We start from the raw sequence: 16,242 nt of genomic DNA on the forward strand, positions 1-16,242 counted from the left end.
GCCAGGTGAAAAAATGACCTGAGATTTTCAAAGGTGTATATGGGAGTCTGCATCCATCTTTACCTAATTTCAGTGCAATTGGGATACTTTACTCACGTAGGCTCCTTTAAAAGTCTGAGTTCACAGCAACAGTGAAAACTGAGTATGTAGTTTTGCTTGATCACTACAAAGAGCAGTACTAATAGTTGACAGATAGTTCACAAGCCCAACCGTGGAGTCTTTACTCAGTAAGAACTTGTATTGTTTTTAAAAGGCTATTCCAGATACCACTCAGTACCTGCTCACGATTTTAATGGATGACCTGTGCTAAATTACTCCCATATATATCCTGATCTTATGTTCCAGTGCAGATGTTATTATTTTAAAAAAGAGTTGAAGTTATAAGAACACTAACATGAATAATTCCAGCAGGTCCTTTGATTTAGCTAAAGCAGAGCGTTCCTCTTGCTAGCTCTGTTGGTATAGGTATTAGCAACTAGGAGGACAGGGTCCTAGCTATGGCAAAACTTGCAATGGCTTCAGTGTAGGAATTTCAGATTTGTAAAATTACAACTTTAAGGTCGAGGAGACAGTTATATTTATTCATTTGGCTCAAGAGACAAAACAGAAAATATAACGGTCAATATATTTATGTAAAGCATAGACAATGACATCGGGATTATGCCTAAATATACACTCATATAAACGCAGGGTAATACTCAAATGAGTGTAACCAAGTGCATCACAGCCAGAATAACACTGGTAATTAAGCAGGAAGGGACAATGTGGAGTAAATTTTCCAAGTAATTTGATAGGACTGCCATAGCTTAAGTTAATGTCACTGATGGTCATAGAACTGCTCTGTATGCTGTTAACACCTTTGGACCCAATCTGCCTTATAATAATTGATACTGGCTGTGGTTTATTGACATTGTGATATGGTCAGTATAGTTTATAGAAATACTCGGCCATTATAGAAATTATATTCATTATTTCAACCCACATATTATATCTAATGCCACTGTTTCCAGAATAGTTGCATAAATGTGTGCAGGTAACTAATGAAATGGGTTGATAATTTGATACAAATGCTCACATATCTCCCTCTAGGGGTCTTAGACTGTCTGGTGCCACATACACTGCATAGTAACATCTTGGTATTTTCATTGCTGTTGTAGGTCCAGGAGGGGATGAATCTTTTAATCACTGGACCCAATGGCTGTGGAAAGAGTTCCCTCTTCAGAATTTTAAGCGGTTTGTGGCCTGTGTATGAAGGAGTTCTCTACAAACCCCCTCCACAGCACATGTTTTATATACCACAAAGGTATGTGTTTTGCTCAAGGTGATACCTTTTTTCTGGTTACCTGAATTTTGACTCTGCTTTTGTCATTGTCAATCTGTGATATGTATAGCTGAGTTAAAAGGTGGTAAGCACAACCTCAGGTGCAAGGAGAATGCTAAAAAAAAAATAAAATAATCCCTTCTTGTTGGTGATGCAAATCTTCAGTCATTGGAAAGGACTTACATATACTTGTGATGAGGCCTGTGCTCCCTGATGGGTGAAGTCTTGGATGATTTGGATCATGGGAACAGACTAGAATCGGAAAGAAATTTGAAATAGACCTAATTCTGATTTCACTTTAAAACAAAAGATCAAAACAAGTGAGTGGTTCGGTTCCTAAATGTTGAGTTGTTTAAAATAATTTTCAGAACATCAACTTCTACACTACTGAGACCAGAATCCAATCCAATATTAACTGCAAATTGCCTTTTTAATAATATGTGCTCATTTCACTAAGGGAAACATGGCTTTCTCTTGCTTTTTTTGTATTCTGACTTGCTGTTGGACTCTCAGAACATAATGTAAGGCAATTGATTCTGGAATATCTCCTTAGAGACTTCTAACTAGGTTGTTTTGCAAAAGCAAAATCAAACACTGAGAATCTTTGATTGCTTTCTGTAGTTCATTTCTTCCCATGGGCAAAAGAAGTATTCATGGTACAGTTTGTAGTCTTGTTTAAAAAGCACAAGCTATTACTGATGAGTAGATTTTCCTTGCTGCAGGTGAAGGTAATGAAAACATTTATCTATCATTTTTTTCAAATATACATAATTTATTGCTAGCCATTGTCATTTTTCTGAGCCACTTGAGGGTTTCATTCAGGAATTTGGAGCAAAATGTTTTATTATGTTTTTCAGAACAATATTTCAGAATTCCCATTGTGCAGGACATTCTTAAAATCAGTTTTATTCTTAGGCAGAACAAAAGCTATTCTGAGTTACTTTTTTTTTTGCCGAAAATCTTGAGTTTCAGCTTCTCTTCTGTATGATCCCAGGCCCTTCTCAGGTCAACATCTGGGGCTGGCTTGCCTACAGCCCTTCCTTTTTACTTGTGTCCTCTTTTTTTCCATGAGAGGAGACAGTCTCACATTGCGTTCAGGCAAATTTGCCGAGGTACTGATTGAGAGGGTTGAGTCATATCTGATAGGTTTTCATTTCTGTAAAAACGGTTCCTTGTTAGCTGTTTCCCCTAACTTTGCAGTGCTAGGGGAGTTTGTCCAGCAGACCTCTTCTTTGGAACATTTCAAAACTTCTGGTCAGAAACTGAGATTCAGTCAGCATCTTTGCAGCCCTTTGTGACCAAAGCCATGTAGGGATTGGCATATTGTCTTTGCAGTGTACCCTGAAGGTATCATTTGTATGCAGCCCATCTTAATAGCATCCTCAGGAGAAAGGGTGTTGCTGTGATGTCTTTGGGACATCTAAGAGACATTGCTATGGCTTGGCTCGCTGTGAGCTCTGCACTTGTGGAGGGTTTTTTAGGCAGTACTGAGGTATTCCCCTCCCAAGGGACAGAGCAGTGTCTAGGACAATGAGTGACACAGAGGGCTCTTCTTCAAAAGTACTACAGCTCTACTGTGGCTGAAGATTTAAGAATTAATTTGGGGGACAGTTCAGCTGTGTCAGTATGGGTTCTGTAGGCTCAGAAGTGTCGTCTGTCACTAGTAAGTGTCTTGTGTTTGGAAAGGGACTGTGAGACTGAATCTTGTAGTGATTTGTGGATAAGTGTGGCTGAAGGTGTTGATATAGGACAGCAGTCAATCAGATTTGTTTGTTAGGATCTTTGAGGATCCTGAGTTGCTTTTTTGCCCAGTATATTTGTTATTTGGGCTTACAGAGTCTTAAGAATTACTTGAAGGAGATTCAGTTTTAAGTTGAAGTTTATATATTTCTGGCCCAGATTTGCAACAGATCTGCTGGATTTTTAGAGCTTTTGTGTGGATTGCCTTGTATGGTCCAGGCATTTATCTTTTTTTCTGCCTGTATTCCATTTCTGAGTGTTTTAACAGTTCATTTATTTATGGCCTAAATAAATTACACATTCAGTTGGGTGGGGTTTTTTTCTGTCTCTGGGTCTAGAAAACATTTAGAATTTGTGTTGTGGTTTGTAAATTGTTCTGAAGTTCAAAAATTAAAGCAGCTTGTTTTGGAAGATCCTGCTGGTGCAGCCATTTTGCTTATTAACCCTGTGCAAATTGCTACTTGGTCAGGATTACGTTCTATTTGTTTATCTTTTTTTAGACATAAATATGCAGACTGGGATAGTGCCCTACCTATGTTTTATCATGTATATATTTCAGCATAACTTTAGGTAAAATGTATGCTCCAGACTGAGAGGATCTGGGAGGACAGTATCACCTGGATTCAATCTACCTTACTCTTTTGTTTGGTGGGTAGGTGAAAACTGTGGTATAGCAGAAGGCTCTTGAATTGGTGGATGTCCGTCAGAGCAGCGAGTTAGAATGACATCACTGTGTTGAAGTGTATACGTTATGTCTCTGGTCCAAGAATATGGGTGATGGCTCTCCATGAGTGGACAGTTACTATTGAGCCTGGTAAGAGCTTACTCCTGTGTGCCTGTGGCTGAATTTAATTCTGCATCAGCCTCCTGAATCAAATGTAGGAACCTCATCTGCACACAGCGAATGGTAGAGAATACAGTCAGTACTAAGTAGTGAAATACTCCACAGTAAATAGGAGCTCACTGAAAAGATTATTTTTTCATCTCTGTTTGTAATGTTCCAGTGTAGTATGCCAGAAATGTGTGGGAAATCATGTGCTTTTGCTGAGTTCAAAAGCTACACACAAAAATATAATTTATTAAAAAGTGAATTATCTCATTGTATACACCAAATTTCATCAGCACTGCAAATGTTTTCTAGTTAGCTTTACTTAGCAGTATGTAGGTTTTAAAACAGCCTTGAGAGACCCTATCTTTTTGTCTTTTTAGATTGCTTGTGGTCATTATATTGCTTTTTTTAGATGTTACTGTGAATCATTGTGAGATTTTTTTCTTCTTCTCCCCTTATATAGGGCCAGGCCATGCAGAATTTGCCCTTAATCAGTCATGGTTCTAGTGGATGCTGATGGGACGAACTGCCCTTTTGGGGGGCAGGGAGAGAGAAGCCCAGGAATTTCTTTGAGTGGGGCTCTGCCACTGTCTCTGACAAGCCTGTTAAAGAGGGTGGTGGGCAGGAAAGAGGGAGGCTTTAAGAGGTTTTAAGCAGTCCAGCATCATATTGGTGCCAGAAACAGCTTGTTTTCAAGGATAGATAAGTGCTAGCAACTGGTCACAGCTCAACAAGTTGTCACAGCTCAACAAGTTGTCACATCTCGTTGGAGCATCCATAACTGGCCGAGTGTGTGCTCTTAGCTGTTCTACGTCTCTATCCCTCTTTTGCAAAGTAAAATTCATTTGTGTTAACAACCTCTTTGCATTCCTCTTTTAATTAACTGGTCAAGAAGGTAGCATGAATGAAAAAATGAATGCTTGTGGGTCTCTAGTTGATAACGAATTGTGATTCAACCCAGAATTCAGAAAAATAATTTTAAGTAATAAATAATTAAAAAAAATATGTAGTGGGTAGCATGAGTACCAATGCTACAGATATGACCATAAGATGTATATGTAGCACTGAAGGAACTGAAGCAGCAGTCAGTCTTTTTCATAGTATATCAGCAGCATATCCGAAGGTAGTCTGATTTCTCCAGACTGTGTCCTGTTCCTACTCTGTTGGTCTTAAACATGGAAGGAGACTCCACCTCTGTGGAATTAGTGAGCTGAAGCATACAATTCCTCCAGCTCTTCTTGCTTTCCAATTAAAAATTTCAGCTTTTTCAGTTGTAAGGAAACAGATTCTGCATGTTGGCTCTCATTTTCTTAGTTCTCCCTCATTTGATTCAAATGCCAGCAGAATTGCACACCTACATACTTGCAGGTTACCTTGACAACAGCACAGGAATATTTCTCAATGTTTCTGCACCATAAAGCTGCAGTAAAGCTGTAATTACCACTGGGTTACTGATATAAATCATTAATAATTTTCTGCCAGCTGTGTCTTATTGTCTCATTTGCATGGAGGGATGTCTCACACAGTCTGTGTTGGTTCTGTAACCTTCTATCACGACTCTTCAGTCTTCCTAGCACAGCACATATCTAAAATGTCCATCAGCATTTTCTCTGTCTTTCTTGAGGACTGATTCACATTTGTAGAGCTCAGAGTAATTCTTAATCCATTGTACTTTTTTCTCCTTATCCATTGTTACTGATTTTTTCTCTTCAGATTGCTTCTACTGTTGATGTGGGTATTTTCATGAGAAGGGTGTGTTTCTCCAGCAGTACGCATAGTTTCTCTGTAATTCTGTGCACCATTCTAGTAGAAAACCAACCCTGACCGCTTTCTCAGTGGTCACAGTGATGGTTCAATTCTGTATTCGCTCTCTTTCTACTGGTCATTCAAACAGATTTCTAATATTTCTTTCCTTCAACACCAGGCTTGTCAGATGCTAATATGGAGGCAATCAAAGATATACTAGTACTAAATGTTGTTTGTTCTTCATAATTTAAGATTTATGTACCTATATCTTGTTGCCTTCTTATTAATGTTAGGACAGTACGGAACGTAACGGTTTAAAGGTTTATCTGGCTCTCTTAAGCTGTTTGGTTTTGCATGTCTGCTCTGTTTCGGGTATTTTATCTGGGGTTCCTTTACAAGTCTTCTTCTGTCTGGTGTTTTTCCTTCTGCATTCTAAAAATATCCTTGGCTACTAAACAAAGTTGCATCAGCTGCAAAGATATATTTCTTCTCCTTGGCTCTGTTGAGTAATCCAAATGTCTGATGTGATTTGCTTCAGGTAGTCCAAGGATATTCATCATGTGGATGGAACCAAGCAAGGATATTTCACTTCTAAGAGATATTAATAATGAAGTGATGAAAGTAATTTTTACATTATAAGCACATGAACTTTGGAGATTGTTATCTTAAGCGTGAAGATAGTTAGTAGTGGCCACTGTCATTAAAATGAGGTTGTTTCCTAAGACAAATCTTGATTGCCTAAACAATTTGCTCTTACAAAAACTGTTGTGTTAACTTTCAGATACCCTATATTACATATGAAAGTATGTGTGTATGTAGTATGTATGGTTCTTCTGTGTTAGACTACTTCCTCATTAGTATGTGGTCTGTTAAGAGAAGTAGCCCAAATGAAGTGCTTGCAAATAAATATGCCTATGTTAGTTCTGTTGCCTCATCTCATTTAGATGGCTCAGATGTCTCTATGCTATGTTGTATTTTGCACATCCTTATTTCTTGTCAGGTCATACTGCTCTTTCTTTAACTATGAACCTTTTAGTTGGGTTAGCTGGAGTTAAGCTGTACTCTGCACATGCCAACAGTGCACTAGCAGTTAATTGCCCTTCAGCACATTGACGTGTTCCTTCAGGACTTTGCCATCCGTTCATGTCACGCTATATAGATATCTGCTTCCCTGCACACTGCATCTATCTGTTATTGTTATCAAGTTCATAGTGCTCCTTTTAAGTATGTTTATTTGTAAAGTTCGCCACATATCAGACAGGTGAGAGGAAGGTCTGTGTTTAGATAACGTTAACACAAAACATAACATACTTCAGTTATGCATACTGTTTTCATAGAGGTTTGCTTTAAAAATCAGCTGCTACTTTATATCTTCCTTTTCCCTTTTTCAAATTGATCAATTCAAGACAGGTTAACTCAGTATTTTGCTGTTGATTAAAAAGTGTGGCCTTGCATCTGAGAGGGCTGTTAAGCTGTCCCCTCAGCCAGGGTATAGCTTTTACGATTTCGGCTTACTGGGACTTGTATAGAAATGCTTGCACTTCTCACTGATAGAAGGAAGTCCTGTCTTGTCTCACCGAGAACAGAAAAGTTCTTGTCTTGCTGCCCTGTGGGTTAGCTGAAGCTTTGCCTGCCAAGATCACTGGGAGACCTCTCCATTTCTACTGAAGGTTCGCTTAAAGCTGTAAAGTTTGAAAGTTTTTAATTAGGTCTATGTGCTAACTGATCCCAGGTAATGACAGTACCTCTTGGCAGCACATTGTGAACAAGATTCACCTACAGAGGTGGAAAATGGCTTTATGGATTAGCTGCTACTCCCTCTCAAGCCATGCAAGGTGTTTGCCTTATTGGCCAGATGCAAGAGTCAGCTAATTAAAGCACAGCTCACAAGTCTTTCCTGTTATTAGGCAAAGTGTTGCAGAAATCCCAGACTGAAGGCTTTAGTCAGCTTGCTGCATTGGGCTTTAGTTTAGATTTAAAATGTATTTACATAAATCCAACACTAATCTTAAAGGCTACAGCTGAAGTGATGATTGTGAAGGACTTCAGCATGCTTCGAGGTTTTGGACCCTCAGTCCCTTCAGACTGGGGGTATGTCTGGAGCAAGCTGTGGCTGTGGGAAACACCAAGAGGACTAAATGTGGGTGAGGGATTGAGATGTGTTGTACCATATTCAACTTTTACTCCATATGGAGACAAGTGCATTTCCTACTGGGCAGTAGTCTGAAGCACAGAAGCCAGTACCACGCTTGATACAAATGAAGACCCTTGTTGACAAGTTTGAATCGCCAGGGAAGTCCAGGCTTGATTTGGTTTAGAGATTTCAGTATTGTCTCTTTACCTGCTGGTGGTCTTTTCAGTTGAAGCAGGTTCTATTACTACCAGCTTCTGTATAGATAGAGAGACCTCGTTCTCCAGACTCATGGAGTTGTCTCACTTAAAGCACAATGTGGTCTTTTAACGTGGTGTGAGCCAAGTCCCTTTTATTTGTGATGTGTACAAGAAATTGGTCATTCAGAGAAGTAAGATCCACTCAGTAGCTCACTGCATTTCTACCAAGCGACAGATACACAGAAGTATAATGTAAAGTGCTGCCAGCTGTATGTCTGATTAAATACCATGACGTGTATGCAACTAAAAGGTGAAATCCATTCTTGTGATCAAAGCAGTATTCCTCCTATTTTGCGTATTGCTTCAGTATTAGTACTGCACGTAAATCCTGTTTTGGCTCCAGCACAAAAATGGGTGTCACTAGTAAGTAGAACTTCCTCCATTTACATTTTTTGAAATGTTTTCCTCAATGTTTCAAAAGAGCTAAATTTTTGTCTGCGAGGATGCCCAGTTGCAGGAATATTTCTACTAGGATCTCTGGCAATCAGCTGCTCTGTGTTGCATAACGCAATTTGAAGACCATGTTCTTGCCAGCGTGAGCTTGCAGTGCCTCCACCCCCCACCTGCTGCTTCTTATAGAATTTTGAATATCCAGTGTCCATTCAGCACCAATAATTCCATGTTGCCTGTACCACCTTTCCAGACATCCATGTATGTGCCAGACTGTTTATGGAGCTTCATTTAAAAGCTGGGAAAAGTAAGCTTTGAAAATTTTAAGTACATAGTCAGGTTAAGCTTGACAAACATTTTATGAATATGAAGTCACTAGAAACTAGAAGAACGGAGTATGTGGCTGGTATTTATAGGATCCATCCAGCAGAGCAACTGACAATCTATTTAATCTGTGCTAGGTTCATTTTGCTGAAACTAACAGTCCACTTACCTTTAAAATTTAGTTTTCATAGCAGTGCCAGGGGAACAAGTTCACCTAGAGGTTAACTGAGATTGCCGTGTAACGTATGGTATGGACAAACTTGCATGTTAGGGAGTAATCTGGTGGTTGCATTTACATGACTTAGTTTCTGCAGAGAAGTGTAATTAGCAGTTATCTCCAGCTTAATGCCCTATGTTGCAGCTGTGCAACATAGAATCTTTGACAGATGAACAGAATGACAAATGTTTACTATTTCATTAATGTTTTACCTAGGACTGTCAAAAAGCATGCTTCAAATGCCTTATGCATATCAAATTATGAGAAGCAACTTGGCTATATAACGCTGGGAAGCACTGAAGAAAATAAACTGCAAAACCTGCCTGGCATAGAAAGCTTGATATGAAAAGACTGAAAGGATGCCACCGTTTGTGAGGATAGGACAGCTGAAAGCTCTAATAACAACTGTGTAGTCTTCCCTGGGAATAAGTCCTTAAGTCCTTTCTCCTCCTTCTTATGACAGTTTTCAATCAGGAACTGCCATTACAGTGCCCTATGCTTTTAAATACCCAGACAGCAGGCACAGCCAATACCTCCCCCTTGAAGGGAAAGGTGGTAGTCCTTTCCCATGCACTATAGGCCCTGCCTTTTGCCTGCCTCGGTGTCCTGAGCTCCAGAACTTTGTCCCAGCTCCAAGGTGAACTGGACCTTCAGTCTTCTGCCAGCCTCCCCATGGTCTGCTCGCTCAGACACATTTCTTGGGGTATATTCCTGTGCTTGCCTGCCTGCAGGCTGAGGATCTCGCCCTGTGTCCCTTCTCCAGCTCACTGTGCTTTCCAAGGTAAATGTAAGCTTTGTTCGGCACGGTGGTTCTGTTCTGCATTTCTTGGAGACAGTGCAGTATTCACTAGTAACTACCCATCTTGCAGAGAGATGAGTATTAGCCATTTTTTACACAAGCATTCAACTCCCAACCCCAACAAGTTAAAGCAGTAAACCATCAACTCATATGCCAAAGGCAGAATTCGTCCATGTTCAGTTAGGCAGCTAGAAGTTAGACATTCTTGTGTGAGCTTTATACTGAGCAAACTGTCTACCTCCGGAGGGTGATTCGCTGTTGCAATGCAACAGGTGTTCATTGGTGATGCCAGTAAGAAAGGTCTTCAAACTCTCTAATTAATTAATTTAAAATCCTTTTATTAGAGATAAGGAATAAGTTGATAGCATAAAGAATCACGAAATCACAGAATGGTTGAGTTTGGAAGAGACCTCTGGAGGTCATGTGGTCCAGCCCCTGTGCTCAAGCAGCGCCACTTAGAGCTGTTTACCCAGGACCATGTCCAGACAGTTTTTGAGTATCTCCGAGGGACTGAGACTCCACAGCCTCTCTGGGCAACTTATTCCAGTGCTTGATCACCCTCACAGTGAAAAGTTGTTTCCTGATGCTTAGATAGCTTCTCCTAGTTTAATTTGTGCCCACTGACTCTGGTCCTGTCACTGGGCACCACTGAAGAGAGCTTGGCTCCACTTTCTTTGCACCTTCCCTTCAGGTATTTATATACATAAGATCCCCTGGAGCCTTCTCTTCTCTTCTCTAGGCTGAACAGTCCCAGCTCTCTCAGCCTTTCCTCGTGAGATGCTCCGTCTCTTCATCATCTTTGTGGCACTTAACATCCCATCCAGTGCTAGGAACCCAGCGTTGCACAGCATCAGATGGACCTCTAGTCACAGCATGGCCTGCTGCACTTGATCCCATCCATGCTAAGGTTCACTGGCATTATGGTCTTTAGCACTCTGATAGGATTTTCTTAGAAGTAAACAATTCCATTTATAATTTCTGCTGTCAAACAAAAGGAAGTTAGCATGAGAACACGCTGCTTCACTTCAAGATAAAGCAGGCGGTGTAATTGCTGGTGCCAAGTGGGAGTTGTTTGCAGGCGCCTCTGTTATGATTAGCTGGCAAAATTTGTCCTGCAGCCAAGTGACAGCTACAGCACAGCACAAGCCTGAAGGCCAAGTTAAAGGTACAGCACAGCCCAACGTAGTGCAGCCAAGTGTAGCACAGGCCTGTGCCCACGCAGCTCAACCGTTCTGAGGATCGCTAACTCCTCAATACGCAGTAGTCTTCCAGTTCAGGTCACTGCAGCTGTTCGTCCTGTGTCCTAGGACAAATAGTTAAGGCATGAGACCTGCTGGAGATACTATTTCATTAGAGGACTCCATTGACTACAAAGAGAGCCTGGGGTGACTAACTCAGACTTGGATGAGTAACTTGTAGCTGAGATGACTCTCTCCTGCAAATCCTGCTCGGTAGTCCCCAGAACACTGAATTTCTAGTTCTTTGTTCTGTCGTGGTAGCATGTAGCAGGTAGGTTTTTTCTGCAGTTCAGCATGCGTGCACTAGCCTGGCTTAGATGGGAGCGTGTCTTTCCCAAGAGGGAAGACTTTTCCAGGCTTGTTTATCTGCCTAACATTTTGCATTAATTATACCCTATCAATTTTAGTTTCTGCTAGAGATTAGTACAGCTCCCTTGTGGCCACTTCAGGTACCTATAATGCTTATAAAATGGCTATAATAATGTTCCATGTATCCATATACATAGTGCATCTCTGTTTTCTGCATTGTCACGTTTGTCCTGTGTAATGCAGTGTTGCACAGAGGATTAGAGAGGGAGGTCAGCGCAATGTGTGACTTCTGACCTGTTGGCAGGGTATTTCACCAGAGACACACGATTGCTCTAGTATTACTTGCATATTCATATCCCAGTGCATGGAAAAGATGATGCCATGGACAGCTAAGCATTGTAGAAACCCAGACCAAAAGCAGCCTCTGCTCTAGAGGCTTCACTGTCTATACATACTCTTCTCTGTGAAGTAAGGTCTCACTTCCTATCTGCAAAATCATGAATAAATTGGGATTGTTCTGAAAGAGGGAAACTGCCTTGCGTATTGTGGTACACTGCTGTGATAAAAATCAGAAATACTCTTAGGCTGGGGTATGCCTGGTGGGACTGGCCGGCTAGACTCTTGTCCAGAACACCTCATTGTTCTCTCTTCAATTCATTGATCCTCATGATCATCCATCCAAATAATCCTTTTATTATCAGGACTGCCAGAGGTATGAAAAGACTGGGCCTGCAAAAACTGGATGTTTAAGAGAAGGAGAGTATTTTTCCTTCATTTTTCTGGCTGGTTGATTTGATTCGTTGCAGGAGGTATAATTATGTCAGATTGCATTAGCTGCGTGTATTTTGGAGAAATTGTCTGGGGTTTGTTTTTAATTTTATACATGCGTTCTTGTGTTCTTTCTGTTGTCTCTGCCTGTCACAAGGTACAAATAGACTGAACTGTATAATTTTGTGAATTGTTCACCTTAAACTTTTGTGCCGTCTGACCAGTTCTGGTTATATTGTAAATGATCTTGGTAATGGTGAATAAGTAAATCATGAGATGAGATGATACCTGAGTATGAATAGCACTTTAAATTATAGGTTTCTTTTACCTTCCTGGTTGTTATTTCCTCCCAGATTATTTGCTTGCAGTTATGCATAGCTTCTTTGCAGAGAAAGCCACAGAGTGATTAGTATGGGTTTTTTTCAGCCTTTGATATCAGATTCTAATTATATGCATTGAGAATTCAGCCTTTCATACTGTGCATTTCATTTCCTCTTAACTATGTTAATGGCTATAAGCTAATTACATTGCACTCTGGTAACTGATCTGTCTGAAATATTTAGAGGATGTTCATGGCTAGTTCTGTATGAGTGGAGAGTAGAGTTCAGTGTAGGGTATTTTAAAGAGAGATCAATTATTTATATCTTCAGAAGGTTGCTGAAACTTTAGCTGGCCCTAAAATCCCTTGAACTAGATACAATGCAATAAACTGAGCCTGTTGCTTTTTTAACATTTTGCTAAATATAATATTATTATTTTTTAACATTTTGGTGATACCACCTTCTTTGTGAGAGTAGTGGATACAACAGTACTTAAAAAAAACTTAATTCACATTCATTCAAGACATTTTATTTTCTCAAAGTTGTAGTGGTGGTGCCATCAGTAGTTTATTTTATTAATGTCATCGAGAACTGTTAGGAATCCAGATCAGTTTACTTAGCGGAGGTTGGCATTTCTTGAGCATCACTGCTGATGAAGCTTTGCTGCTTTTGGTAACTGTAGGGTGTTTACTATTAACCTAAACCAGGAGCACGGCAAGAGCTGGAGTGCTTCTGAGGTGATTCCAGCCGAGTTATTGCAGCACCTAAAAAATGGGATCGAGGCACCGGCAACATGATGGAAAATTCTAAATGTAGGTGCATTCCCTAGGTAGTCAGGCAGAGGTTTAGGGCTTTTGGAAAAGTAGCCAAAAAAATTGTCTAGTAGGTAAAGGGAGCCACCTAGAGTTAATCCACAGCAATCTCTAAATACAAATGTGTGTCTGAACTCCTGCCTTTTACTGAAGTTTAGGTGCCAAACTGAGAGCTAAACATTAAACTGCTTTATCTCTACCAAGCCCTCTCCTGAGAGCTGGGACCTAAATAAGTTTAGAGCCCCCTTTAATATGTTTTTACGGTCCTACTGAAGGATTAGGATAGTTACTGCATTTTATATTAAAAAGAACATTGGGGGAAAAAGGAGTAACATAAATAATATAAGGCACAAGGACTGGTACTAACGTCTCACCCCTTCCAATTGCAGACTTGATTGGTATAGTATATAATTAGGCTCTTGCCAATAGCTGTCTCTTCAGACATGATTCCTGCCTCTTAGCAGCAGTTTCCTTGCTTCAGTGGGAAGATTAGAAGGTGCCCTCCCTTTGCCTCCTCTTTAACCTGGACGCTAGCCTAGAAAAATAGGAATCTAATGCCCTGCAAGCTGAGAACATAGCCTGAACCCAGCTCTTGGAAGAGATTTGCTAACCATTAGCTTGACATACAGCCCCTCATCTTGCATCTCTAGTAGCTGCAGTGTTTTTTGCTGGACTTAAAACTGTTGCTTTCATACTCCATGCTGTACTGGACCTCTTAGGGAATTAGACAGCATTTTGGCACAGCTGTAGGTGTGAGCTGTACCTTTGGCTTTCTGGACTGGAGATTCCTCAGTGCAAGCACTGACTCCTTATAATCTGCCAAGTTTCCTAGGAAGGTACCTCCATGGCTGGAGCTTGGGCTTCGGTATCATCTTCTTAAATAGAGGTGCCTAAATTTGGAATACATTTTGGTTTAGATGTCAAAGCAAGCACTCTGAATTGCAGTCTGAAGCTGTACCAGTCTCCTTTGAAAATTCAGTCTGCAATTTATCTGAAAAGGAGAATCCCAGATGTAGTGTTCCCCTTTCTCCCATTTGGGTATATTAGAGAGGCATCTTGTCAGCCAGAAACAGAAACTTAAAAGGCAGGTCAGCCAAGAGTTTATAGCTGCATTACACATAATTTTCCCACATAACTTTGTGTATCTCTGAAAGTAATAGTGCAATAATAACTGCAAACACACTTGGACAGTAAATGGCAAGTCAGGTCCTGACTGCTCATTCAGGGGTATGCAGATGGGTTCCAGAATCATAAGCCACATGTTTTTAGACTACACCTTCCATGGAGGAAGTGTGAATCACAGCCTGTGGCAAGGAAGGTAAGGTGGGCTTCAGACTGTATCTGGAAGCAGTTCCTTGGGCACTTATATTGGGCTAATATCCCTTAAAATCTGATGCCAGCCACTTAAGTTGTATTTTTGGTTCCTTTCTTATTCCAGGGCGCTTATAATTACAACTCTGACCATTCATATTGCTTTATAGACTCTTGAAGTGCATATCGATTAGTTGCTGTCATTCTTTAAAATGATAGTATGGATCTCAGAACAGGTTATCAGTTCTGTCAGCAGTTTATTTTGCATGAAGCATGAAAACACCTTTCAATACATTCAGGAAGTATTTGTAAACGTTTCAAGTGGGTATGGCTTGTTCCGATTTTGGAACAGAAATTTCTTGACATCTAAGCAAGTCATCTTCCTTAACTTGCTACCCAGAAGAGTGAAGCCCTTTGCTCTTCAAGACATCAGAGAAGTGCTAGATGTTAGCACTACATGGCTGCAGTGTGCAGTGTTAATCCACAATCTCTTTGACTTGGCATTACACATCTCTTTTTATGCCTAACAGCTCCAGCATTTAAGTCCTCTGTTTGGAAAGAAATGTGGCTGGTATGTACTCCAATATGTCTTGTAGCATGTGCCCCCTTCTCCCTCCCCAAAGGTAACCTCAATATCATCGGCAACACTTGCCCTTCCTCCCCATACGATTTCTCTAATATTTTGCCAACATTGTACACAATGTCTTGTGTCAATGGGGCACTGGGGAATTGTCCATACCACAGACTTCAGATTACAGCATGTCTTTGTGTCACCTTTCTTTAAAGCCTGCACTGCAAGGGGGAAGCCATAAGCCTTAGGGATGATGGCTTCTTACTAGCGAAATGAAACCATCAAACTGCTGGAAAAAAGGTCAGTTTATGAGAACTGAAAGTGTCTCTTCCAGTAGATGCCTTGAAATTCCAGGAAACCAGGCAAGAATCAGTAAGTTTTCTTACCTTTCTGGAGGTTTGATACCAAAGCTTTAAACAAGCATTACTGAGCATCCTGTCTCTCAAAAATAGTGTAGGAATCTTTTTTCAGAGAGCAGAGAATGAAAGAAAGAAAGAAAGAAAGAAAACTAACAATTGCAGAGGTATTACTGCCAAAGATATGACCGCTGCACGGCAGAGGAGTTGCTTTCAGAGTCTGTAAGAGTGCTTTCTTTGAGACTGGAACACAGACACTCTGGCTGAAAGGAAAAACTCCATCAGAAATCAATTAAATTCAATTAAACTCAGGTGCTACTTCAGGACAATTAGACGGGTTTTGTTTGAACTGCTAAAAATGTAATGAAAACAGTATTTTGACAAGGAGCTTACTGGCAAAGTGAAATTTCATGGTTGCTCTATCCAATTACTCATACTTCTTACTACTTAATGTCTAGCTATCACACACATGTAACCTCAATTACAGTAACATCTGATGTTTAACAGATTTTAGTGTTTGACTTTGTGGCACCCATGGCAGATAAGGAGGTTATTGCCTTCAAGTTATGGATAGAGAAATCTGGCTTAGTATGAAATGATCAGACTATGAGTTAGATGAGATCTCATCTAACTTTAGCACTTTAGAAGTTAGTTATCTAAGTTACTTGTCTGGGCTCTGTCCCCCACTGAGGGAGAAGACATCCCCAGGAGCCGATCCATCGCCATCCTAAAATAAATGGGACCGAACAACCACAGAGGTGCCTCTCTTTGTTGTCAAGAGGTGGAGCCTCAAATGAGAC

General features: G+C 40.4%; 1 protein-coding gene across 2 annotated transcripts in view; it reads left to right on the forward strand.

Moving 5' to 3' along the window:
• The window catches only part of ABCD2 (ATP binding cassette subfamily D member 2), a 49,794-nt gene that overhangs the window by 13,767 nt on the left and 19,785 nt on the right, over positions 1-16,242 (forward strand). For both annotated transcript variants that reach the window (XM_037388365.1, XM_037388364.1), the window contains exon 6: positions 1,158-1,303. In XM_037388365.1, the coding sequence (XP_037244262.1) occupies positions 1,158-1,303 (146 nt within the window). The remainder of the gene's footprint in view (positions 1-1,157; positions 1,304-16,242) is intronic.

Source organism: Falco rusticolus, chromosome 5 (assembly GCF_015220075.1).
Source record: "Falco rusticolus isolate bFalRus1 chromosome 5, bFalRus1.pri, whole genome shotgun sequence".
Lineage (NCBI taxonomy): Eukaryota > Metazoa > Chordata > Aves > Falconiformes > Falconidae > Falco > Falco rusticolus.